Source organism: Choloepus didactylus, chromosome 8 (genome assembly GCF_015220235.1).
Source record: "Choloepus didactylus isolate mChoDid1 chromosome 8, mChoDid1.pri, whole genome shotgun sequence".
NCBI lineage: Eukaryota > Metazoa > Chordata > Mammalia > Pilosa > Megalonychidae > Choloepus > Choloepus didactylus.
The window spans coordinates 4501200-4527778 of NC_051314.1; the positions used below are offsets into that span (position 1 = coordinate 4501200).

The window sequence follows — 26579 nt, forward strand, 5'->3', positions numbered from 1 at the left end:
CTAGTTTACTAGCTATAACTGAATTCTACCTTGAAAGAATAAGTCAATTTTAACCTTACAATGTAGTCAAGACTGCTCTCAGAGAAATTTCATTAAAATCACATTTAACCTGAATTAAAAAACACAGGAAAGGGAAAGTGTACAAATAGATAAAGCAGGTTAACACGTGTAAGTAGAACTCTTCTCCAGGAAAGCACTTCAGCATTTTTTCCTTTGAAAATGTAAAATATTATCATAAAGAATAATTACCACAGCCACTACCCCACCACCTCTCTGGGTTCCATCGTAACTGGGGGGGAAGGGGAAGGGCGGCAGGACAGGGCCCAGGACCGTGGCCGCTTGGGGCCAACATGGCCAGGCCTCCGCCCTCCCAACCAGGCCTGGGTGCAGTCAGCACCCGCCCCGCCGTCAGCCCAGCCCCTCTGCCCTGCGTGACGATGGCGCAGTGCTGGATCTTGTGCCGCAGGAGCTGCCAGCTGGCCACTGCTGCTCCATGGCTGCCCATGCACAGGGACCGCACACCATGGCCACACCACTCATGGGGCTGGAGCCAGGCCAGCCACCTCCACGGCCCGAGCCACTGACTCCCAACCCTGTGGGATGCGGCAGCTCAGACAGAAATTATTTCTATTGAGTCCCAAACAAAGTCCATCAGCTTCTTTCCTTCTCTTATCCCCGAACTACCCCCTTAGCAGTCTCCCATCTATGCCAGTGGACTGACATTTTCCTGGTCACTCAGGGACCACACTTCGCAGATCCCCTTTCCTTCCAGCCCTCCAGCAGGAGGCCCGTCTAATCCTTGGGCCTCTACCTGCTCACAGGGCTGAGACCAAGAGCCCACAACAGGGTCTCCACACCACAGAGGCGCAGCCTCACCTTTCCTCACTCCCTGCGGGCTCCGAGGGGCCAGGACCCACCTCTGCCTCCTGCTCCCTGGACGACAGGTGGGCCTGTAGAGCCCCCTGCCCAGCCTCAGCCTCTCCTTCCTGCTGCTGCCGAGCGGGTGGGGTGGCTCCGGCCCTCTGGGCAGTGGGCGGCTGCAGTGGACTCCGAGTCCACCAGTCAGACCCAGCTCCCCATACACTCAGGACACGAGCGGGGCACCCGAGCAGCTTCACAAGGAGACCCCACTCTTGGGGAGCCATCACGCTGCTGCCCGTTTGGAGAACCTCTTCTGGTCCCTACCGCTGGAACCTGCATGGGAAGGGGTGAGCAACTGCCCTCCCTCCGCCAGCCCCCACACGCTCAGCCTGCGATGCAGCAACTGCAGGGCCGAGTCCGGCCTCAGACACAACGCATGTCTGACAGATTTGGTTTCTTGACCAGTCGTTCCCAGCAAGCATCAGCACTCTGCTGGAACACACCCGCAAAATCCGCATCTGCTTTCCTTTTGGTGCCTTTGATCATACAAACCTCAAAGTGTCCACATCAAAAGGAACAAATGACAAGTCCTCCTTTCCTTCTATCGTGTCATTATTTGATTTGGAAAATTTGAAAAATTTCTCCTATTCCACCTGCCTAAGACATGATCACGCTTCTTGCTCATAGACAAGGATGATGGTGATGATGACCACGACAATGATGACGACAACAGTGATGACACCAATGATGATTTCCTCTGCGGACTACATCTGGATTTAAAGCACACATTTACACACAAAAACACTCACAAGCGCTTTAGCTTTGGGGTAGCAAAGTGCCCCTGAGGGGCCCTCTGCCTCTCCCACCCGCTTATAAATTCACCTGCTGTAAGGAGCCACCTTTTTCTGTGTACACAATCCCCGTCCCACCCCCACCCCATCACAGACCTGCACCCTGCTTTGTGGGTAGCGCTAGAGGCCTATTTAGACCCCAATGGGCCTGGGGCCCAGCAGGCTGGCTGAGCCCCCCAGGTATCATCCTAGAAACATTCTCTGATGCCCCAAACCATGAGTGACATCGTGGAAGAAAATTCTGCAGGGGGTCGGCAGCCCTGGTGGTCCCTGGGCCTTGGTCAGTGTGGCGTGACATCTGCCCAACTGTCCACAGCCACCCTCTGAGCTCTGGCCAGAAGGAGGGGCCTCCTGTGGGCGTTACCAAGAGTGAGACCCACAAAACCCTTCCCAGGCGAGCAGTTAGCTATTTTCTGCTCCTGATGTGCCGCTTACCTCCCCAACTAAAGCTCCCTGGAGGCCAGGCTCCTGCCTGACAGCCCCCCTCAAAACAAACACTTCCTGTCCTGTAAGTACCCCCTTATAGCAGACTTGGGTTGCTGTACACAAAGAAAAGAATGTCTAACTGCACAGAGATGATGGCCGGGGGGTGAGAAACGCTTTCCAGGGAAAGAAGGGACCTAAGCCAAGGCCCCAGGGGGCGGCCTGAGGCCGCAGGGGGCTGACGGCAAAGCGAGGAGCCAGGGTTTGAGCACACGGGGCTGCTGCAGACTGAAGGGCTCGGACGAAGCCGTGAAGGGCGCGGACGCCACCACGCTGAGCACCTGCCATTACACTCAGAGTCTGGAAGTCCAGCTACTGTTACAGGGAGCTCAGCAGTGTGGAGGGGGAGCTAGAGAAGAAGAAAATGCAAATTTGATCAAGTGATTGAAAGGCAGAGAGAAAGAACTTCCTCTCAGATGGGCTTGCATGAGTCTGACGCAGACAGCCAAGGAACCTGCCCTGGGCGGCCACGGGCTTGCGGGCCTGAGCGGCATGATGAGGTTCCCCATCGGCGGTCACCCCGGGCAGAGCAGTCACTCCTCTGCACAGTCATGACTGCATTCACCTCGGCCATCGAGGCTTCCCGAGCCAGCTTCAGAAAAGAGCAGTGGCAGAAGCCAGAGGGCAGCTCCGGCCTAATGAAGAAGGGGGGCTTCACTTAGACAACTTGGGGGTAGATGGGGCCGCGTCAAGGCCTGCACCCTAGAGAGTCAGATCGCCTGAGTTTACTGATTGACCGCTCGCAGCCCTTCTGGAGGAGGCAGGTCTCCACGTGCTCCACAGGCCAAGGGAAAACAGCCAACGCAAATGCAGTGGCCGGACCACCAAAATAATCCAGGGGTTTATGATGAAAACCATTTATGTGATAAGCATGATAATCACTTATATAGGAATCAGTAATCAAACATATATATGCGTATGTGTGTGTATATATCTACGCATGTAAAATACATGACAGGTTGACCACCCGGTCCCATTCGCCACAATTCTCTGGGCTTTGGCACTGAAAGGCCTGCATCCTCGGGCAGTCTTCAGCCCAGGCCAAATCGTAATGGTTAGTGGTCACAGGTGTCACTCAGGGTCACTTCTGTCATAATATTTAGTTTTAGAGACTTAGCAAAACCAAATGCCATTTTGTTTTCTCATGACTAATCTGAAATAATCCATCAAATTTAAAGCAGTATTTTCATCACCACCGGAAATATCCAGATGGTAAGGGCGGCTGGGAGCTTAGCATGGGGTTTGAATTTGATTCCGCTTCACTCTGAACTCCCCCTTGGTGGGGCCGCCAGATGAAATACGGGAGGCTCAGTTAAATTTGAACTTCAGTGTGTCCCCAATATTGCATGGGACATACTTACACTTAAAAAGTATTTGTTGCATATCTGAAATTCAAATTTAACTGGACATTCTGTATTCTTGTTTGCGCAATCCAGCAACCATAACTGGAAGTAGGAAGACATCATCCCCATTTTTTTACTAAAGGAAAGAGAAAGCGCAGTTTCAATTAGAAAGCTGAGAAAGTGCATTTCTTTTCATTCACCTCCAAGTAGCCCTGGCCACAGCTTCGATGCTGTTGACAGAAATACGATTGTGTTGGCGCCCATTGGCAATCTTAATTCACTGAATCTACCAGTGATCAGGCTTCTCCAGACCCTCCCGCCCGGCAGGGTCCCCAGCTCTAAGTTCCCTCAGAACAGCCTGACGGCAGAGCCTAGCAGAACCGGGGCCCTCCGGGGACCACAAAGGAGCCCCTCTCCTGGACTGCCCTCCACACCAGCACTCTGCCGTCCCACCAGCAAGCAGCCACTGGCTGCCCCCTCCTTGCCAGTTTCATCCCCTGGAATGATTCTGTACTCTGTGGAGCAATTCTTGCCAATCTGATTGTAAGTCTTTGAAAAGGCCAAGAATGGACAGAGCCAGATTCAAACACCTGTCAAGATCAAATATCGTCAAACATTCCTTTCCAATATGGAAAGGATGTGACAAATAACTCATCTGCATACACATCACATTATGATGCCACACAGCCTTTGAAACGTCCACAGCTGAATGCCCGTTTCATCACCACCTCAGCAGCAATCAGGCTCACGTGACCTCAGGGTTTGACATCAGGCCTAAGGGATGTGACGGCAATAAGATAATAAGATGAACGGAGCATGTTATTTAGTTCATTATAAACATCTGAGATTTATTCTCAAATACACATAAGCATTCTAGATATGATACAGAGTAAAAATATCCTTATGGGCTTTATATGTTAAAATTCTTGCAGTCAGAGCATCGACATGTATTTATTGTTGCAGGAGTAAATTACTAAATGATTGTTATGAACTATTAATTTTAGGTACAAAAATCATTTAATAAGTAGGGAACAGATTGAAAGTTAATCCAAATATTGAGATCACATTAGCTAGATAACCATAAAATGAACACCGTATCCTCTATGAGCCAACAAATGTTTAAAAAACCTTAAACAGGACAAGGAAGAATATATTAGATTATATCATAATTCTATCTTTTGTGTACTTGTTTGACATACATCCTAACAGAAAACATAAAAGAAAACAAAAGCAACTTTAAGGTCAGTATTTAAATTTTAGTTACTTAATTCCACTTAAGCAGGAGTCTTTTTTGGGAATTCTTCAGAGAGACTGTTCTTCGTAAACAAAAATGCCAATCCTTAAAATTTGCCCACTAAAACGCTCTAAACCCTGGTCCAGTTCCACTCCCAGCACCTCGCTCTGCAGCCTCTGCTGGGGGCTGTCAGTGCAACCCTGTCTGCAAAGGCACCTGGTCCTCCTGGCCCAGCGCGGGGACACTCCCCTTTCTGCCCGACGTTAGGGGCCGACACGACTTAGTTCAGCCAGTAAACGCAAGCAGACACATCGGGGACCCCTTCCCTGGAAATGTTAAGAGCCCACGTGCAATTCCACCAACTGGGCGAGAAGACCCCAATGGTGGCTGCACCAGCAGGTCGAGCCCCGGCACGGGGACAACTCAGAAGAATGTCCGAGCTAAAGCACAATGGACATGCAGCATGAGTGAGAAATGAAGGCCTGCTGTTTAAAACCACCGAGACCTAGGGAGGTTTGTTCATGAAGCATAAATGAGCCTCTCCTGACAGAATCAGTGATATGTGACTTCAGGCCTTATGGATTTTCCTGCACAGCCTCTAAGCATTTGGCCAAATGTGTTCAGTGCACTTCTAACACAAGGTTTGGGAAGGTTTGTGTGCACTTACTCTGTATGAAGATTCGAGTCTCAGCTGCCACAAAAAGGCGCAGGACACAGTGTGTGCCAGAACCAAGCAAGAAGGGACGCTGGCCACCAGGGGAGGCAGAGTTGCTGCTGAGAAGGAAGTAAAGAGGAAGAAGAGGGGCACCGCCTAAAGCTGGGGCGGTTAGAGAGGTCCCACCTGCATGGCTGGGCACTGCTAGGGCAGAAGAAGTTAAAAAAGAATCAGGAGGGGAAGAGCTAAGATGGGGGTATAGAGAGGTGTGGAATTCAGTTAGTTTCCCTGGAACAACTAATAAAGAACCAGGAACAACTAGTAAATAATGTGGAACAACTGCTGGGGGACAATCATGACTATCCACACATCATACACTAACCTGGATTCGGAGGAATGGCTGAGATCGCAGCATAAAATCTGTAAGTAAAAACTGTGGACCCACACCAGGAGCCCCCTCCCCCCATGGCAGGCTGAGCTGCAGGACCTCGCTGTGGGAGAAAGCAGCATTCCTGGAGCCAGCGAATATAGCGAGCCAGCGAATATAGCTCCAACTGGGGTTTTAATTAACAAATGTGGACTGCTGAATACAAGCTACAAACATAGACAAACCCCTAACAAGCAGCAAAGTACCTTGAGGTCACTCCCAGGGGAGAGGAGGTGGAGTTGATGGAAAAAAAAATTAATTTAAAAAAAGAAAAGAAGGAAAACTACAGAGGCTTTTAGAGACTGACCTTAGAGAGCCAGAAAACACCTGTGCCCCAGGAAAGGGAGCCCAGAAGACCGGATGCTCTCCGGCCAACGGGTGAAACTGGGGGGCTGTGGACTGGCTCTGAAAGGGGGCTGTCTATCCCTTTCTCTCTCAACCTGAGGGCTCAGTGGAGAGAAACTCAGCCATTTTCAGTTCGCAGCACTCTGATCTAGACGGGGTGGTCAACAGAGTCAGGAGACAAAGGAGTAATTCAAATGCAGAAGATAACTCCCTAGGAGTTGTATCTTCCCTAAGAGGAGAGACATGGGGCCCAGCACTAGTGCTTGCCCTCCCCTCAGAACTCAGACCCCAGGGCCTGGGGTAAAACAGCCAAAACAGAAACAACCTAAGCTGAGAACTGAAGGGACCACACCTCCCTACACCAATTGGGAGAGACAGGCTGACAGGCGCCACCTGCTGGGCAGGTTAGGAAAAGCACAGCAGTTCGAGGCCTCACAGGCAAGTCTGTCAATCTTCTAAGACATGCTCAGGGAAACCTTATACTGAATATTGCCCCCTTCTGAGACCTGAGCCCGTTCTGACCTGGGAAAATCTGATTGGGGTAACCAAGGAAATCAGATGCCTAAACAACAGAAAATCACAAATTACATTAGGAAAAACAAAGATATAGCTCAGTCAAAGGAACAAGCTTACATCTCAATCAAGATACAGTTGAGATGTTGTTTCACTTTAATGAAACAATCTATTAAAGATTTTCAAAGAAATATGCTAACTCAAATCAAAAACTGAATCAACAAGTTCAGGGAAGATATGGCAAAAGAGATGAAGGACATTAAGAAAACACTGGGCAAACATAAGGTAGAAATCAAAAGGTTGAAAAAACTATTGGCAGAATCTATGGAAACGAAAGGCACAACACAAGAGATGAAAAACACAACGGAGATATACAATAGCAGAGTTCAAGAGGCAGAAGAAGACACAGGAACAGGAGAAAAGACACCTGAAATCCTACACACAAAAGAACAGACAGGAAAAAGAATGTAAAAATATGAGCAACGTCTCAGGGAATTGAATGACAACATGAAGAACATGAATGTGCATGTCATGGGAGTCCCAGGAGGAGAAGAGAAGGGAAAAGGAGCAGAAGCAATAATAGAGGAAATAATCAATGAAAATTTCCCATCTCTTATGAAAGACATAAAATTACAGATCCAAGAAGCGCAGCATACTCCAAACAGAATAGATCTGAATAGGCCTACGCCAAGACACTTAATAATCAGATTATCAAATGTAAAAGACAAAGAGAGAATCCTGAAAGCAGCAAGAGAAAAGCTATCCATCACATACAAAGGAAGCTTGATAAGACTATGTGTGGATTTCTTAATAAAAATCATGGAGGCAAGAAGGAAGTGGGGTGATATATTTAAGATACTGAAAGAGAAAAACCACCAAACAAGACTCCTGTATCTGGCAAGACTGTCCTTCAAATAAGGAGAGCTTAAAATATTCTCTGACAGACAGACAATGAGAGAGTTTGTGAACAAGACACCTGCTCTACAGGAAATACCAAAGGGAGCACTACAGACAGAAAGGAAAAGACAGGAGTGAGAGGTTTGGAACACAATTTTGGGTGATGGTATCACAACAATGTAAGTACTCTGAACAAAGATGACTGTGAGTATTGTTGAAAGAGGAAGGTTAGGAGAATGTGGGACACGAGAACAAAAGAGGAAAGAGAAACACTGGACTGTATAACTCAGTGAAACCTAGAGTGCTCAACTATTGCGATAAAATGTACAAATATGTTTTTACATGAAGGAGAACAAATAAATGTCAACCTTGTAAGGTGCTAAAGATAGGGTGGTATTGGGGAAAAATCAATGCAAACTGGAAACTATAGTTAACAGAAACATTGTATTATGTTTTTTTTAATGCAACAAAGGCAATATACCAAAGCTAAATGCCTATAAGAGGGTGACATAAGGGAGAGGTATGAGACTCTTGGACTTGGTACTGTTGTCTGACTTTTTTATTCTACTTTAGTTTAATTCTATCTTTCCTTTTGTTGCTTTTTGGCTGTCATTTTTTTTTCTTTCTTTTCCTTTTTCTTTTGTCTCTCTACCTCCTTTGACTCTTCCTCCTTCTTTGTGGAAGAAATGGAGATGTCCTTATATAGATAGAGGTGATGGTGGTGAATGCATAAGTACATGATTATACAGGAAACTATCAACTGTTTACTAAGGATGGAATGTACAGTGGGTGTTTTAATTCGCTAATGCTGCCAGAATGTAAAACACCAGAAATGTATTGGCTTTTATAAAGGGGGTTTATTTGCTTACACAGTTACAGTCTTAAGGCCCTAAAGTGTCCAAGTAACACATCAACAATCGGGTACCTTCACTGGAGGATGGCCAATGGTGTCCGGAAAACCTGTTAGCTGGGAAGGCATGTGGCTGGCGTCTGCTCCAGAGTTCTGGTTTCAAAATGGCTTTCTCCCAGGATATTCCTCTCTAGGCTTCAGATCCTCAAAAATGTCACTCTCAGTTGCTCTTGGGGCATTTGTCCTCTCATCTTTTCCAGAGCAAAAGTCTGCTTTCAAAGGCTGTCTCCAAAATGTCTCTGTAAGCTAAAGCTCCTCTCTCAGTTCCAGTGCATTTTTCAAAGTGTCCCTTGGCTGTAGCTCCTCTTCAAAATGTCACTCTCAGCTGCACTGTGTTCCTTCTGTTTGTCAGTTCATTTATATGCCTCCAGTGATTTAATTTAGACCCACCCTGAATGGGCGGGGCCACACCTTCATGGAAATTATCCAGTCAGAGTCATCACCCACAGTTGGGTGGGGCACATTTCCATGGAAACAACCTAATCCAAACATTTCAACTTAACCCCACTAATATGTCCGCCACACAAGATTACATCAAAGAATATGACTTTTTCTGGGTGACATAATACATTCAAACCGGCACAGTGGGTGAACAAAACTATCTTAAAAACAAACAAAAAACAGGTTGATGAGGAAACCCCGAGGGCACTATACTGAGTGAAATACATCAAACACAAAAGGACCAATATTGTATGGTGTCACTGATATGAACTAATGATAATATGCAAATGCATAGACATGAAATATAAGTTACCAGCATATAGAATGGGGCTAAACAATGGGGAGTGGTTGCTTCTTATGAGCAGAATGTTTAACTAGGTTGAACTTAAGTGTTTGGAAACGGACAGAGATGACGGTAGCACGTTATTGTGAGAATAACTAACAGTGCTGAATGGTGTGTGAATGTGGTGGAAAGGGGAAGCTTAGAATCATGTATGTCACCAGAAGGAAAGTTGGAGGTTAAAAGATAGGAATGTATAAAACGGAGAATCTTGTGGTGGACAATGCCCATGATTAACTGTACAAATATCAGAAATTTCTCTCATGAACTAGAACAAATGTATGACACTATAACTAGAAATCAATAATAGAGGGGTATATAGGGAAACATATAACTATTACAAACTATGCACTACAGTTAGCAGTATTTTAACATTCCTTCATCAGTAATAACAAATGTACTATACCAATACTATGAGTCAGTCATGGAGGGGGTGGGGTTACGGGTATGGGAGGATTTAAGTTTTCTTTTTTGTTTTTATTCCTTTTCTGGAATAATGGATGCACAGCTGTATGATGGCACTGTGGGCAATTGACTGTGCACTTTGGATGATTGTACGGTATGTGAACAATCTCAATAAAATTGAAAAAAAAAGAAAAGAATCAGAAGGAAGCAGTACAGCCTCTGATGCAAAACCAATCCCTGAACCCCACCTCCTACTGCAGGTGCCGCAGGCCTGGCCCCAGCCCACTCTCCACACACACACCTTTGCTTATGGCCCCTCCGGGTTTCACAGACACCTGGGAACACAGGGACCAGGCTGCTCAGGAGCATTCCAGGAAGCCAGGGCAGCAGCCACCCCCCGACAGGCCCACCACTGCTGCCAAACCAGTGAACGGACCCAGACATGTCATCTCACAGACATTAAAACGTGGTCAAGCTACACTCAGCACGATGGGTGGGCCGTGGGTGTCCGTCTTATCACCAGTGTCTTCCCCACATATACCCCATCAGCCATGACTGCTGTTGGCATTTGAGGACCAGCCAGTGCTGCCAGGGCTTTCCCGGAGTAACTGCTTCTGTGCCCAGCCTGACCATCCTGGATGGGGATGGCATTTTAGCACAGGCAAATTCAAGGGCAACTTAACTGCAAACCACAACCCAGCAGCCAGGGTGAGGATGACCCTTGAAGAGGAGAGAGAAACTGCCTTGGAAACATCACTTAAGAAATCAAACACATTACAAAGAAGGCTTCAGATTGCTTTCTGAATGAATGACGCCCCATAAATAAAGTCACATACCCAAGCTCTCCTCTTCCTGACCACTGCCTCTGCTGTGTGACCCACATCAGCGCTTACCCGGGTTGTCCACCGGCTTCCCGGAGCACCCTCAGAAGTCGCCTCATCTCCCTGTGGTGGGGGGAGGAAGCCCTTTGATGCTAAGCAGCCCCCAGCAGTAACCCATCTGCACAGGGGCTGTTCATGCCACTCCAGGGACAGAAGAGAGCACTGACTGGAAGGAACGGGAAACCCTTGGCTGAGCCCTCCCCAAGGAAACACCACCTAAGAATTCAGCTGTCATAGGGCAAGTGACGGCTGAGGACAGTTTCTCCCAAGATTTCAGTGGCAGGCCACCAACCCCCACCCCCACCCCACCCCCAGTAAACCACAAACGCTTAAGGTATTTATGATCTGCAAGAAATTAGAGGTGTAGCTATAGAATATTTGGTTTTTATTTTTGTTTTCACAAATTTTCACAGAAGTACATTCCAATCCCTCCCTAATTTTCTCTCAGTTATCCACTACATTCCTTTTCTGTTGATTCCCTGGTGGAAACTCAGGCTGGCTCAGGCACGGGGTGGATGGGATCTAGTCCCCTGGGAGGGGCACTGCTCCGTGCCACCCTATGCCAGAGAGGACAGGCCCCGCTGGATCGGGCAATCAGCTGCAGAGAGGGCAGACAGAAGGTGGGGAACAGAGGGAGGAGACCAAAGGGAGAGAGGTGCCTGTTCCCCAGCCGACAGCAAGCATCCTGCACACCTGAGGGGTCGCGGGACCCACAGAAAGCCCAGCCATGACGTGTCCAGACAGCACCAGATGCAAGGGGAATGGCGACCAAAATGCCAACCATGCTGCCACCACTTCCTGGGAAACAGCAGCCTGCCAGGGGGGCAGAGGGCCCTGGGGGGAGCAGGGCCAGTGCTGGTTATGAACACCCCAAAGCAACAGCCTCAATGAACACAACTGCTCTCAGCAGAGCAAGTGTCCTTCATTGTCCAAGGACGTCACACAGGACACTGACCATGACAATGGCAACTGCTGGGTAATGCCTGCACCCGTATGACTACCACTGAGATCGAGAAACATTCGACCATGCTGGGCATCGTGAATACACCACAACATGTGAGGGTTTTCTGGTTTGGGAATTTTTACAAACATTCTACATGCACCCTGGAGGACATGGGCAGAAGTTTTTCTAGAAACTGCACTGAAGTGGAACTACAGGTCTATATGTATCTTCAACTTTACCCAAGGGGGCCTAACAGGTTTTCAAAGAGATGGTACCAATTCACATTCCAATTGGCAGGTCTGGAAAGTTCCCCCCAGGGCATTCTCTTCTCCAATACTTAACATGGTTTGACTTTTCATTCTTCACCAGTCTGGTGCATATGAGGTAGTAGATCATTATGGTTCCAAAACGTAGTTCCTTAATTATTAATGAGATCATCCCCTCATGTATTAATGAACCATCCACATGTCCTGTTTTGTGTTTGACAGCTCAAGCCTTTGCTCACTTCTCTACTGAGTTGTCTGTCATCGTCCTATCAACTCCAGGCATTCTTTATTTATGATGAATAAATCCTTGGTAGGTTACACATTTTGCAAAAGAAGCTTCCCTTTTGTGGCTTGCCTTTTTCACTCTTTTTATGCTGCCTTTTGATGAACTGATACTTGCTCTGAATGTGATCAAGCTTATCAATCTCTTATGATTACTGCTCTTCAGTCTTTAAGAAATCTGGGTCTATGCTGATTGAAAATATTTTCTGATGTTATCTTCAAAAAGCTTGAAGTTTTGCGTCTCCCATCTAGTTCTATAAAACAACTAAAATTGATTTTGCATGTATGGGGTGCGACAGAGACCAAATTTTACTTTTTGCAAGTGAGAAACATCATGCTGTAGCTACCCTACTGCAGTCCCACACCAGTCATCAATCTAGAGCCTATGGATGCAGGCTTGGTTTCTGGGCTCCGAAGTCCATTCCTTTCATGTACATCTCACCTGCCAGGCCAGCACCTCACTGCCCTAATTATGTAAGTGTTATAACGAGTCCTGACATGCAGCAGAGCAAGTCCTGCCACCCTGTTCTACTGCTCTATGAGTATCGGGATTATTATTGGCCATTAGCATTTCCATAGATTTATTTTACAAACGGCTTGTCAAATTCCAAAAATAAACCCACTAGAATTTTGACTGAGATTGCACTGGACCTCCTACAAAGCCAATGGAAGCAAAGTCATTGTGATATTGACTTTTCCAAACCATGAACACGATGACAGCTCAAATTATCTAGACTTTCTTCAATGACGCTCAAAGTTTTATAATTTTCTTCAGAAGTTCTGTACAACTCCTGTTGTATACATACCTAGGTACTTGCCTATCTTGTGATGCATTTCTAAATCGTGCCTCTTTATTTAATGTCATATTCTGTTTGTTGCTAGCATATGGTACCACAGCAGATTTCAGAAGACCGATTTTGTATCCAGCAATCCAGCAACCCACTAAACTTGTCTTATTTCTAATAATTAACTTGTAGACTCCACTGGATTTTCCAAGTATTCAATCAAATTATCCATAAGATAATATTCTGTTTTCTTTATAATCCTTATATCTTTTATTTCTTTTTCTTGCCTAACTGCACTATAATCTCTAGAACAAGGATAAACAGAAGTAGTGACAGTGGATATTCTTAAATTGCTCCAGATCTCGAAGGAAAAGCTTTGTAACATTTCAAAGTTTAGCATAATATTTGCTAGAGGTTTTCTGCTGGTATCCTGAATCAAGTTAAGGAGGTCTCCTTTTATGTCTACTTGGCTATAGTTTTGTTTTTTGGTTTTCATTTGTTTGCTTGTCTACCTAAAGAATGTTCAATTATACCAAAAACTGTTTTTTTTTACCTCTATTAAGGTGATCATGTAACTTTTCCCCTTTAGTCTAAGTAGTAGATTACATTGATAGACATTCTAATGTACAACCAATCATGCATTTCTGGTATAAATAGAACTTGGTCATGATGTACTATTGTTTTTATACATATTCCTGGGTTTAATTTTGCTAACATTTTATCCAGGATTTGTGCATCTATGTTTACAAGGGAGACTGGGCTGAAGATAACTGCCTTTGCCTTTTCCAAACTCCCTCATCTAATATACTCCTCAGGAAGGATTCTTGGGTACAGTTCCCCCAAATCCTTGACTGTTTAAAATTGTTTCCATATAGCTTGATATCAGATGAATAACTGGTCAAGGACAAAAAATCCTTTATTCACAATTCTTCCCAAGTTTCTTGAAAACACTCCTACAATGTTATCTTGCTTTGTATGAACATATATATATGTATATATAGTATGTGTATGTTACTGTTTTCTTCTATCTTCTGGTTTGTTTGGTTTTTTATTGGGGGAAGGGATGAAAACTTCCATCAGTTTAAATGTTTTGATTCTCATTTTATTTCCTTCCTGTAGTAGCTTTCCACGGATGTCTGCTACTGATCAAGGTAACTTAGGCCAGTTTGATTTTCTTTCCTTTATAAATGTCCTTGTGGCCTGGAGTCCTTAGGTTTTGTTTGTTTTTGTTTGTTTGTTTGTTTGTTTTTCTCTTACCTTAAAAGTCAAATAATTTACTATGATACGTCTTGGAGTTGACTATGATGAATCAATTTTTCCAAGTACTGGGTAGGCACTTTCAATACGTAAATGCAGGTCTTCCTTTATTTCTAGAAACTTTTCTTGGATTATAGCTTTAAATATAAGTTGTGGTTTATTGTTTTGTTTCTCCTCTTCCGGGACTCCAATTATACATATGTTGGGCTTTCTTTGCCTGACCTTTATATCAATTGCTTACTCTCTGATCTTTTTTGCTGCTTTTTTAAATTTCTTGTACATTCTCTTGAATATTTTCATACCCTGCTTCAATGTCTTTTAGTCAATTTCAGTACAATTCATCCTCCCTAGATACCTTGTAAATTAATCTTCATTTCTATTATAATTTAGGATTTTTCTTCTATTTCTTTCCTGAGTTTAGTCACATCATTTTACACATCTTCATGTTTTTTTCTGTATTCTGAGTTTTTGAATTTAAGTTTTGAATTTCTGATTTTTTTCATATCTGCAAATGCTTGTGATAGACCTTTCATTCAGTAGGGTTTCTGTTACAGTTTCCTTTTGCTTCATGATTGGTTTGGGGGAAATTCTTCATCAGTAAAATGTTCTGATACTCTTTTTTTTTTTTTTTTTTTTGGTTTTCATCTTATAGTAGTTTTCCATGATGTCCCCTTAAGCTTTCTGTCCTTCATCTTTTCTTTGTAACACGATTTCTTTGGAAGCAGAAATGATAATTATATGAGGGTTTAGAGTTTAATTGCATTTCATAGTTCAAGAATGCTGTCCTCTATTGCTAAAGAAAATAAAAGTTTATTTAATGAAAGTGTTCTTTTGTGGGGGATGGGGAAGTGAAATTGGTAAATCTGATTTTGTGATTCTCTTTTCTTTAAGACCCTTAACTTCCTCCTCTTGCTTCCTTCTTTCCCTTAACCACCAAGTCTCCAAGGGCCACTTCCCCTTCCAAAGTGCCCCAGTTTTCAACCAGAAACAGGCTTTTCTCAAGAATAATGCCTAGAGCCCTGGGGACTTGCGAATCTCTTCCTTTGACTTCCCAAAAGCCAGTGCTTCCATCTACCACCTCTAAGACTAGGTCTCAGTATTTTCCCAATCTGGATGGAATGATGTCTTTCAGGGAGTGAATAAATCAGGTTCTATTCCCCTGGGGCTACCATACACCACTTCACTTCCCACACACTCTCCAGATTGACTCCTGACTCTCCCCACAGGCATAAGCACTGGAGGAGGGTCTCTGGAGTTGGGTGTTTATTTGGCTACCTACAGGGAATCTGAATTTCATAGTAATTGTTGTCTCCTGCTTACACTGCAGGAATAAGTTGTTTGCTTTCCTTCTTGATTTATATGATTTCCTGAAGGCTGTGTGTAACAATTCGGATTTAGGTGGTCTCCATTTCCTAAAGCAACCTGAAATTTCAAATTCATTGTTGAAGGATATTTCCTGCATACAGATTCCAGAGTGACAGATGTATTCTCTCAGCACACTGAACATATCTTATTGTACTATCATTGAGAAGTCAGTTATCAAATAACTGGTAATTCTTAGAAAATAATCTTTTTTCTCTAGCCACCTATAAAATTTTCTCTTTGTATTTAGTTTTCTTAAATTTTACTACACTGTGTTTAGGTATAGTTTTCTCTTTGTCATTCCTTTATCTTTGTCAAGGCCTATTAGTTGGGCCTCTTGAATTTGTGAATTGTTTTATTTCAGCAGTTTCAGAGCAATCTCAGTCATTATTTCTTAGAATTCATACTCTTTCTGTCTTCTCCCCTTCTCTGACTTCAATTAAACATACACTAAGCTTTTACACCATACCCTCTATCTCTCACGCCTTCCATATTCTTATCTCTCAATGTGTTATTATGGCTATTGTCTTCTAGCCTACCTTCCAATTCACTAATTTTCTCTTTACCTGGTTCTAATTTGTTAAACCTGTCCACTGAATTCTTAATTTTGGTTATCATATTTCTGAATTCCAGAAGTCCTATTTGGTCATTCTTCAAATCTCTTATGCAAATTGTATAGTTTCCAATTCGCCCGCAGACATTTTTAAACTTTACTTCATACATAATAAAGAGAACAGTTTTATGGGATGAGCTTGTTAAGGTTACAAAATCTCAAGTTTTGGAGGGCCTGTTTCTGTTATCTGTTGTTTCTGCTCTCTGTCATGGAGTCTGGAATGTGTGTGAAGACTTTTGACTCCTTGCTGGTCACTTTATTTAAAAAAGTATTTGTAAGAATAATTTGAATTCTGGTACCTTATTCCGGGAAAGATTTTGCTTTGCTTCTCCTGAGCATTTTGAGGAATTACAGTATAGAATCACGTGAATCAAGGTTTCAACAGCCCTGCTCCTCCAAGGTGACTTCAGCCTAGATTGCAAGACTGTATAAGAAATGTTTCCCTTCTATTCTACCCTTGTGTGTCACTGTTCCTCATCTCAGAAAGTGAGTGGGAACTTCTCAGACTCTCTATCCCAAGTAAGCTAGGATTTGACCTACTGATTCCGTCAGGCTATTAAAACTATAGCTCACTTTGGGATTATTTCTTCTGATTTAGCAAATGCCCCCAGATGAGGCTGACTTCTCTGGGTTCTGGCCTTCTCCTAGATTCTGGCCCAGGAAGTCTTTGCTTTCTTGCTAGCTCTTCAATGCTTTTAATACACTTCTTTTTGTTTGTTTGTTTGTTTGTTTGTTTGTTTGTTTTCTGGATTAAAAAAAAACTTATTCAGCTTTTTTAGCTGTCTTCAGTGGGAAAGCTGGTTGGAATTACCTAGACAACCACTACTGGAAGGAGAAGGTCCTCCTACTTGCACACTTTTCCTTAATTCCAAATTAAGTAGTTCAATCTTTCATTCTGTGGGAAATTCTACAATTTCTGGGAAGATTACAGAGAAATCCCCCAAGGTTTCTCATTAGCCAGTTCACCCCTCTCTCTAGATGGGTCAATGTCCCCACTCAGCACAGAGTCTCTACGGCTGAGCATCCTCCTTCCAACCGGGCCTCCACTGCAGATACCATCCTCCTTCTTCATCCATGGCACCCTCATGTCTACATAACATATTCTTACTAAACATATAGAGGTAACAGAGAGGTATTACAGCATCACTCAAAATAGGAAACAACTTATAAGTGCTTTTATAATGTACAACACAGTCAACCCTAATGCAAACTACGGACTCCAGTTAATAGTATAATTATAATAACATTGTTTCATCAACTGCAACAAAAGTATACTGTAAAGTGCTAATGATAAGGAAAACTGCATGTGGGGTGCAAGGTATACAGGGACACTATTTTCTGCATGATTTTTCTGTAAACCTACAATGTGCCTAATAAAAAAAAAAAAAAAAAAACACACACACACACACACAAAAAAAAAACAGTGTTTTTTAGGAACTCATCAGAATTGGCCACTCCTCCACATTAGAAAATATGTTACTCTGTCCCTCTAAACACCCTCCTGTGCTTCTGTCTCCCAGGACCTCATCCCATTTCCACCCTTCCATTCTTTTCTGACTTCTGAGCACATACCCTTACTCCACTACTGCTGGAACTCTAAAATTCCTTTAACTTCATCTGGCAGCACAATTTAGCTCTTTTCTAAACCATTCCCATCCAAGCCCTGCCCACAAAGCTTCACCTTTCTTAATCAAAAAGTGTAAGAAGGTGTTTTCCTCCACCAAAGTGCCAAAAATTTCTGAAGCAAATGCTGTGCTTCCTCTAAAATGCAGAAATGAGGTAGCAGTTTTTCTAAAAAGCAATTTTTCTTCCTAGTATACCCTTCCCTTAATAAAATCTTTACAGTCTCGGCAAAAGTTCCATGCCCACAAATTCTTCTCCAAGCTCTGAGGGATGAAAGGTGGAGAGGAGAGTGGGATCTTCATTTACTGGTTGCCCAAAGATCTTTCTCTCAAGCAGGTGCCAAGGGATCGTGGCTCCCATCAGCCAAAGAGAGCACAAGCTGCATAAACCCTAGGCATTTCCTGCTTTCAAAGGCTGGGCATTCTTATTTTGAGGCCACTACAGAAATTCCTTATTTCCTTAGAAGTTTCATCAGAAGGACAGCAACAAACAGATTAAACAGTTTAACCTATTGCACTAAAGAATCTTCTCTGTAACAAGAACAGATCTACGAATAAGAAATTGTGGGATGAAAATGCCCTACTAAGAAGCCACACTGAAAATAAAAACATGGTTTACTGAAAAGCAGAGGTTTGGTTGGGATTCCTGTGGTTGTTGCTGTTCTTTTAAACAATCATCCGGCGAAGCTGAGACGTGCTTCTTTCTAAACCATGGCACCAGAGGAAAATCAATTCAGTGCAGCACTGGAACAAACAAGCACTAACCACAACTTCCCAGCCTCCAAGAAAATATAAAACACACCTTCTAAAGGACACAAGAGGAAACAAAGAGCCTGCTAAGAAAGCATGATTCACATCTACTTCAAATCACATTTCAAAGAACTAAATGAGACTGGGGAACACTTGTGAAATGCTGGTAGAGGAAAAAAAAAACCCCAACACTATCAAAAAACATCTCACTGTGAAGTTAGTAATAAATGAACATAAATGCACTTACATAAGCAAAAGACAGTACTTTGAATACAAAGGGTGAAAAGCAGCTAAATATGATACTGAATCAAATAAAGCATTACTGCAAGAACTGTATAAAACGCCATAATATGGAGATTAGGTGATAACCATTAGACACGGAGTTGAAAACCAGAGTCAATCAAGGAGCAAAATAGAGTTTATAATTTGCATGATTCCATTTTATGACGTCATTCAATAGTTTCCCAAATCAAGTGCCTTTCCTGGGAAGAATGCGCCTCTTGTTCTCTCCTACTCAAGGCAGACGAGGGAAACAAAAAGGCACAGAAACCTGCAAATACTCAGAAAGCGGTGCCCTGGGCTGTGTTATCACACCTAGATTTTAAACAAGGCACAACTTCTCTGCACAATCGATGAAAGCAGCCGCCAAGCTCAGAGGAGATTCTCCATAAGAGAGCACTTCTCCTTTCTGCCCTCCGTCCCGAACAGGCTGGCGTCCCTGGTACCTGTGGTCCTGCCTGGCACCACGCCATTGGTGCTCTGTTCATTAATTCCACAAACTACCAGGAGACTGTGCAGGGAGTGGGCACGCATCATCTCAACTGTCATTTAATTAAAATCTGCTATTGGCAATATGGCAGCACATCATTGGGGGAATTACTTTTAGAATGAAGGTAAAAGGTATTTCAAAGTCCCCTACATAAACATGAAGGCATGATCTAAAACTGCCTGAGCACACATGATAATTTTTCCATAATGTTAAGGATGTTCTTTCCAGACTTGGTAATTAATTGGATTCCATAGCGAAATTATTCTAGCATCCTTGATGGTAAAATGGTGTGCAAAGGCAGGAAACAAAGTGCCAAGATACAGCCATAAAAACCACGCAGCCGCCAGATCCTGATGATCACCAGGCTTAGTAAGGAGCGAGCTCTGGCTGCTTCCGCCGCGCACTCATTACTTTCCTGCCAGGAGGCTGCACTGAATCCTGATCATATCGCCTTACTGCAAAGGAACAAAGCGGCTCAGGGTCCGGCGTCTTGCCTTGGAAGGATGCACAGCAGCAACACTGCACGGCCGGTGCCACGGGCTGGCTGGGAACAGCACCCTGCCACACAGACGGAGGTGGCCACTGTGCTGCACATTTCCCCTCCCGGCCCCCGAGGAAGCGGCTGCTCAGGGAGCTGGCTTACCGTCAATCCGGCTCACAAGTTCTTCCAGCATCTTCACTTTCATTTGAATCCCAGGTTGGGCAAAAGTGTAGTTGTCCTAAGGAAAAATTAATAAAATTAAGATATGCAAGGATATATATCAAAGAGTCCAAAAACAGCCAGCACGGGTTCTTGTTAGTGATGGCCTCCTGGACGAGGAGCCAGGCAGCCGGGCCCTGACCGCCAGGGAGCAGCCTGGCCACCAGCCCCCTGACCCGAACGCTCACTGCCAAATCCCCACCTGGAGAGCAAGCACGTCCTCCAGGCCGCTGCTAAGGCAAGTGCCAGCTCTAAAACACATCGATTCTATGAGGCAGTTAAGAGATAGGTAATCGAGTATGTTTGTATATAACACACATATACAAGAAAGCACATTTTCCAATGGGTAAAAAGTCTGTTGCAGCAAAAATGAACAGTTTCAGTAATCAGTTGTAGTATCAGAACCAATTCACAACCTAATAATATATTTCAGCTTGAGAAACATGGAGTACACCTCACATCACACCCTGATGTGTAATGCAGTCGAGACTTACTTTGAGAAAATAAAGCTGAACATTTCCTGACATCACAGGATGTGCCTACACATTTCAGAGAGTATTAAACGGTGCATTTCTACATGTAAAATATTTGCATTAAAATTGAACAAGTGGACATCAAGGTATGTAGCAGGGTGAGTAGATCCATTTGCTAGAAACGATTGCTTGGCCAGGTAAATGGACACTGAGCACTGAGCAATGCCAGGTGAGCTGACGGGAAATGGCAGGTGTGCCAGGTGGGGCCAGGGATGGTGTGATGCCAACAAGTCAAGGGCTAATGACATAGTCACTATGTGAGGAAGAGCACACATGTGACTTTGTTCTCAAGGCTATAATTGGGTGAACACAGGTGAAGCTCATAAAGTAGGACAGGAAAGGCAGTGTGGCATCATCAAGAGGGAAAAAAACATCTTCAGTCAGACGGACCTGGAATGGAATCCCAGCTCTATTACTTAGGAGCTGTGTGGCCTTGGCACATGCCATGACCTCCCTGTGCTTCAGTATCGTCATCTATAAATGAGGATGGGTTAAAGGACATTTAAAGGACATGGTGTATGTGGAATGTCTAAGAGGGTTTGGGATTCAGCTGGTCCTAGGAAATAACAGCCTCTATCACGTCTACCGCCATCATCTAATAGCACAAAAAGGCAGCTGGGAGACTCAGCCAGAGAAGGATGCTGGCGCCTCGTCCATGCACTCCAGGGGCAGGTGGAGGCAGCTCCCCGCTCCAGGAGAGGAGGGCCGACCCCACGGAGGCTGTAAGAGCCTCAGCTGGGGCTCAGGGACGGTTTCCCAAACCAGGGTTCCTACTGGACTCATGGGATAACAGGTAGAACACCCACTTGCTGACCATGAGTAGGGAAGCGTGGAGAACAGGATCATGGTCCCCTAATCCCCAAACCTGTGAGTAAGTGACATTACAGGACAAAGGGGGATTAAGGTCGTAACCAGCTGGCCTCAAAATGTGAAGATTATCCTGGATTATCGGGGTGGGGTCAGGCGCAGTGCAATCACAAGGGTCCCTAAAAGTGGAAGAGGAGACCAGAGCAACGCGACATGAGAAGGACTCGACCCACCACTGCTGTCTTTGAAAATGGCAGAAGGGCCATGAGCCAAGGACCGCGGGCGGCCTCGCGAAGCCAGCAGGGGAGGCGATAGAGTCTGCCCTAGAGCCCCAGGAGGAGCACAGCCTGGACGAAGCCTTGATTCCAGCCCAGGGAGACCCACTCTGGACTTCTGACCCACGGAACTGTGAGATGACAGGTTTGTATTGTTTTAAGCCACAATGCTTGAGGTAATTTGTTATGTAATAAAAAACTAACCCAGGAGGCTCTCAGGGTAGTCTTTCTTAGGGCCCCTAAGAGTCACTAAAAAATAAAGTCAGAAGATGAGAATCTGGAGTAAGCAGAACCACAGAGTGCAGCTGAGGTTTCCTGTGCAGCCAAGAAGGGCTTTGAGCTTTTCAGAGGGAGACAAGGCAGCCAGGCCCTGGCAGTGCCTACGGGCCAGTGATGGGCTCCAGCTTACGGCACCCTTGTCCTCAGGCAGTGACCACAGGGCTGCAGCAGGGCCACATGGACACCAGCAAGAGGTGGGGAGGCCTCGGCAAGGGGCCTTGGCCCGGAGCAGGAGATCAGGTCTGGGGCCTGTGGCTTCCCTGATGGGCACGGCTGAGGCAAGTGGGGGCAACCTGGTGCCCTGACAGAGGAGGGGGGCAGATGCCTGGGGGCACTGCTGGGCGTCGGGAGGTGCTGGCCACACAGGATTAGGGGCAGGTGGAGTCGGTGGCATGAGGCCAGCTGCCCACATTTCAGTCTGCGTTGACAGCCAGGAGAGACAGGCGGAGACTGGTCCTGACTTCAGTTTCTTATCCACAGAATCAAGTATGGGACCCCCTTAGAGAAGAACGGTCTTGCTCAGGGGTGTTGACCACTCGGACACACCTCTGCTCTGAGGTGACACACCCCCAGAACTTACAGAACACAAACAAGGAGAAAGGACTAAGGAGCCCGCCATGCAGGGATGGTCCGGATGGGCCATGGGGGCCGGCAGGGGACTGCTGCTAGCACTCACAGGCCCCCGGTGCAGGATCCACAGAGGGTGCTCCCCGGGTGGGGTGGGGTGGTGGACAGAGAGGGCAGCCTTCAGGCTGGCAGCAGCTGCTGAGGCCAGAGCCCCTGACCACATCTGGCACAGTGAGCATAATTCTATACATGCTTTTCTCTCTCGCACATGCACACACCCACACACACACACACACATCACTTCCTAGCAGGAGCAGGAGCAGCAGGGCCGCTGGGGCCCAGAACTACGAATGCCTACAAAGCATTGTGGGTTTTTCCCAGACATGGAAGACGAGCAGCACTGGGAGAGTTCTCCCAAGGGGGTTCCGAGTGGCAGCTCTGCACCCCACAGCACTGCACCTCTGCAAAGCACCCAACTTCCCTCTGCAAGATGTGCAGCTCCCCCATCATCCCCAGCAGCAGGGAGGATGGCCCTCGGAGCATGGTCTTGCCTGGGATGACCGCTGGAGGGGACTGGGGGTGATGTGTTCTCTAGATTCGGTGAGCACGGAGCAGCCAACACCAAGACGAGCGGTGGGAGCTGCTAAAATGTGAACTCTCAGAGACCCAGCGTTCAGTGGCCCCAGCCCGGGGAGAACTGCCACACCGCAGCCCCGGGCACGCCTCCAGCTGAGGCAGAGAAGAGACAGGAGCCAAGGAGAGCAAACCAGGGGTCCGACATGTTTGAGCTTTAACAGGGACAAGAAATCTTGATTGTGGACTTGAATTCCTTTGAATGACATCATCTTTGGATGAACTTGGCAAGGGTTGCTCTTTGAGACTTACCTTCCCTGGGGATCGGATAACAGGACAGTGATACTCAAATCAGGGTAGTCTGTGTGTTACAAGTTTACAGAATGTCATCTAACCTCACATGGAGTTTCTGGTGAGCCAGCTTGAAGGCCAGATCGAGTTAGGAATGGGGAGTAAACCGGAGCGTGGCCCTGCAGCCTTGGGGACAGAGCGGCCTGGAAGACTATTGCAAGTTCAGCTCTGATCCACTCAGAGCCGTCTGCGGCACATCCCAAACCACCCTGCAGGGGTCCTAGGAGAACAGCAGCGGCAGAGCAGCTCCCCCGGGGCTAGCCTGGACCCACAGAGTACGGCACCCCACGGCTCCCCTCACACCCGGGAGGCCGCAGCCCTGGCTGACCACAGGCGTTAAGGTCACATGAGCAAAATGCTGAAACGGTCGGAGGCAGCACGCCCAGCCCAGCCTAGTCCAGCCCAAGGTTTCCCTCCGGGTGGAGGGAATGAAAGGGGGTACCTCCTGCACGTCCCCTCCCAAGAAACACTGCGGCCCAGGAGGCCGTTTCTGGACTGCTAAGCCTGGGGTGGGGGTGTGGCTCAGTGCCCACCCTGCCACCCTCCAAGTCAGCTGCTCCCCCAGGGCTCCTCTGCAAGGGGCCTGCCCTACCCCATTGGCTGTGACTGGGTGGGGGGTGGAGGGGTGCTAAATAATCCTGGGTGCAGTCAGCCAGTTTATTTGATTCTCACACCAAGACAGGATTTCAAACCTCTCATTTAGGAGAAATAAAAGTTATTCGTTAGCCTCCACCTGCCACTACTTTGTTTTATTTCTCAATTTGCCCAGAACCCAGGCAGGGAAAATGAGTTCTCTCAGAAATCCAAGCAATGAGAAAAGAATGACACCTGAGAGCCTATAAAAAAACACATCTGTATCTTGGTGAAAGGCACTGCGAGGAGATTGACAGACATGGCCTTGGGACCCTGATTTGAAGCCAGAGGACAGGAAAGCCTCCAGAATGTCTCCGCCACAGAAGATGGTGCTCGAAACTCAGAGAGCAGGGCTGTGGCAGCGAAGGCTGTGGGAGTGAAGGCACAGCGCCCAGGAGAGCGCAAGGGATCCGCAGGGACATGGGGAGGGAGTCGGGGGAGTGATGGGGACATAGGGGAGTGACTCAGGGAGTGTCGGGGCCGTGGGGAGTGAGTCCAAGCCAAGGCCTGCTGGGCAGCACGCAGCCACCCAAAGGCACACCAAGGAAGCAGGGCCATGGGGACAGGGAGAGGAGACACAAAGTCCTATGGCCTTGCAAAAGCAGTTCTCCGGGGAGACCCTGCCATCCAGCCTCCCCCCACCCCACGCCCCCACACAGCAAGGCTCTCCAGGCGCCTGTAACCAGGACACGGGCTCTGCCTGCTTGAGGCCAGGAACCCCGATTTACCTCCTGGAGGTAAATCCAGTTTACACACGTATCAACACTAACTAAAAGGAAACAATCAGATCCTTCCCAACTGAGATTTTATTTTGTGTCTTTAAAAGAGGATTTATTCTACGAAACTTGCAGGCAGGAGGGAAGAAGGGGAGGCCTCAGGAAGAGAATGACATTTGGGAGACGCTTTATGAAGGCTGGGTCCAGAAGCAGAAAATCAAAGAGAAGCACCCAGCCCGCCTGGCAGCTGTTGCCACTCCACCTTGGGCCTCAGGCAGTAACAACCCTTTCTGTGCTCTTCAGCAGACAAGTAGAACTAAAGTACTCCGAAAGGACATTTCAGAGGAAAACTGAAACACACATTCACCTCGGCTTCACTGCAAGGACCCACAGCAACCACCTCTTAAAACTTCCAGCTCACAGAGAACGAAGGCCCCTCCTGCACCCTGGGGGCAAGGCTCTTCTGCCGGGGGCAGGGGACCACCGCCTCCTGCAGTCCCAGCCCCTCAGCCCGGGCCTGGATCTGCCTGCTGAACAACTCAGAAAACCCTTTTTGCAAACAATGAAAGTCATTCAGCCTTTACAGAACTCAGTTCTGGGTGCCCCTCGGGGCCACCCGGACAGCAGCCCTGGACACAGCAGCCCAGTCGGCTCTGACCGGTGCAGAGGACAAAAGTTTGCTCTTGCCACAGCTGCGCCCAAATTTCATCCATTAATGCACTAATCCAACTGATACAATTAATGCACTAATGCAATAAAATACAGACTTTTAGTTCTTTCTTCTGGAGCACGAACATTCGCTAAAGGCCTCCGACGTGCCGGGCATTACACTGAGTCCGGGGCATGCGGCGGTGGGCAGGAAGAGTTACGCGGAGACCTGGGACCACCGTCCTCAGAAGGCCTGCTCGCAAGGTGGGCCCAGGGCCCGCACCTGGGATCCCGGATTTTGCGAGGATTCCTAGCCCTCTTTAAATGGTGAGTGGCTCCCTGTGGCACCACTGTTTCTAACAAACAACACAGCTTATGCAGAACAGAACGAACGCCTGCCCTCCTTCTGAGAGTCTGCACAGGCCAAGGGTGGCCAACATGCCTGGCCCCCACAGAAACCCGGGTGCCAGGGCTTCATGAGCTTCCCTGGTGGGCAGCGTTTCACAGGTGTTGTCACAACTTGCTGAGGAACTGGGCCGACCCCGTGTGAGCCTACAGGGAGAGGGCTCTGGAAAGTCAGGCTTCACCCCATGTGTCTTTTCCTTCTGCAGGTTCTGACTCGCAGCCTCCTGCTGTAATAAAGCACAGCTGCAAGGGTGACGATAAGCTGAGTCCTGTGGCTCACTGAACCGTGGGTGGTCCTGGGACCCCCAGCACAACCAGTGAGAAAAGCAGACAAGGCCCTTCTGTTCACGGAGACGACAGCCTGGCAGCAAAGCAAATGTACATCAAGTGCCAGCTGTGCTGAGGGTGGCTGTGCCAGTGCAGCTGTGAGAGGCCCTGCCCCGCAGGCCTCCCGAGGTCTGCAGTCTGAAGGCTGGAGGGAGGGAATGGGGCTGAAAGAAGGGAGGTGCCGCAGAGCCCCAGCTGCAGGATGGGGAGAAGGAAGGAAAGAAGGCCAGTGCAGCAGGCGGCCCGAGGAAGCAGCACTAAGGCAGGAGAAGACCATTCCAAGGCCGGGCAGCCATTCAGGGAATTCAGTGTAAGACCAAAGCAAAGCTATGGAGTGGAGTTGATGGAATGGAGCTGCAGAGCTGCCATGGTTACAGGATTCACATTTTTTGAAAAGGTGACCCTGGCTGCCAGCTGGAGAAGCAATAAATGGAGCCAAAGAGGGTGCAGGAATGTCAGTGAGGAGACCACTGCCATACTACGAGCGCCTCCGACTGACGATGCAGTCAACCCAAACTGTCACAGCTGCT

General features: G+C 46.8%; 1 protein-coding gene across 6 annotated transcripts in view; it reads right to left on the bottom strand.

Moving 5' to 3' along the window:
* Window positions 1-26579, bottom strand: part of TBC1D22A (TBC1 domain family member 22A) — a 397174-nt gene that overhangs the window by 147907 nt on the left and 222688 nt on the right. For all 6 annotated transcript variants that reach the window (XM_037846180.1, XM_037846182.1, XM_037846181.1 and 3 more), the window contains one exon: window positions 19879-19954. In XM_037846180.1, the coding sequence (XP_037702108.1) occupies window positions 19879-19954 (76 nt within the window). The remainder of the gene's footprint in view (window positions 1-19878; window positions 19955-26579) is intronic.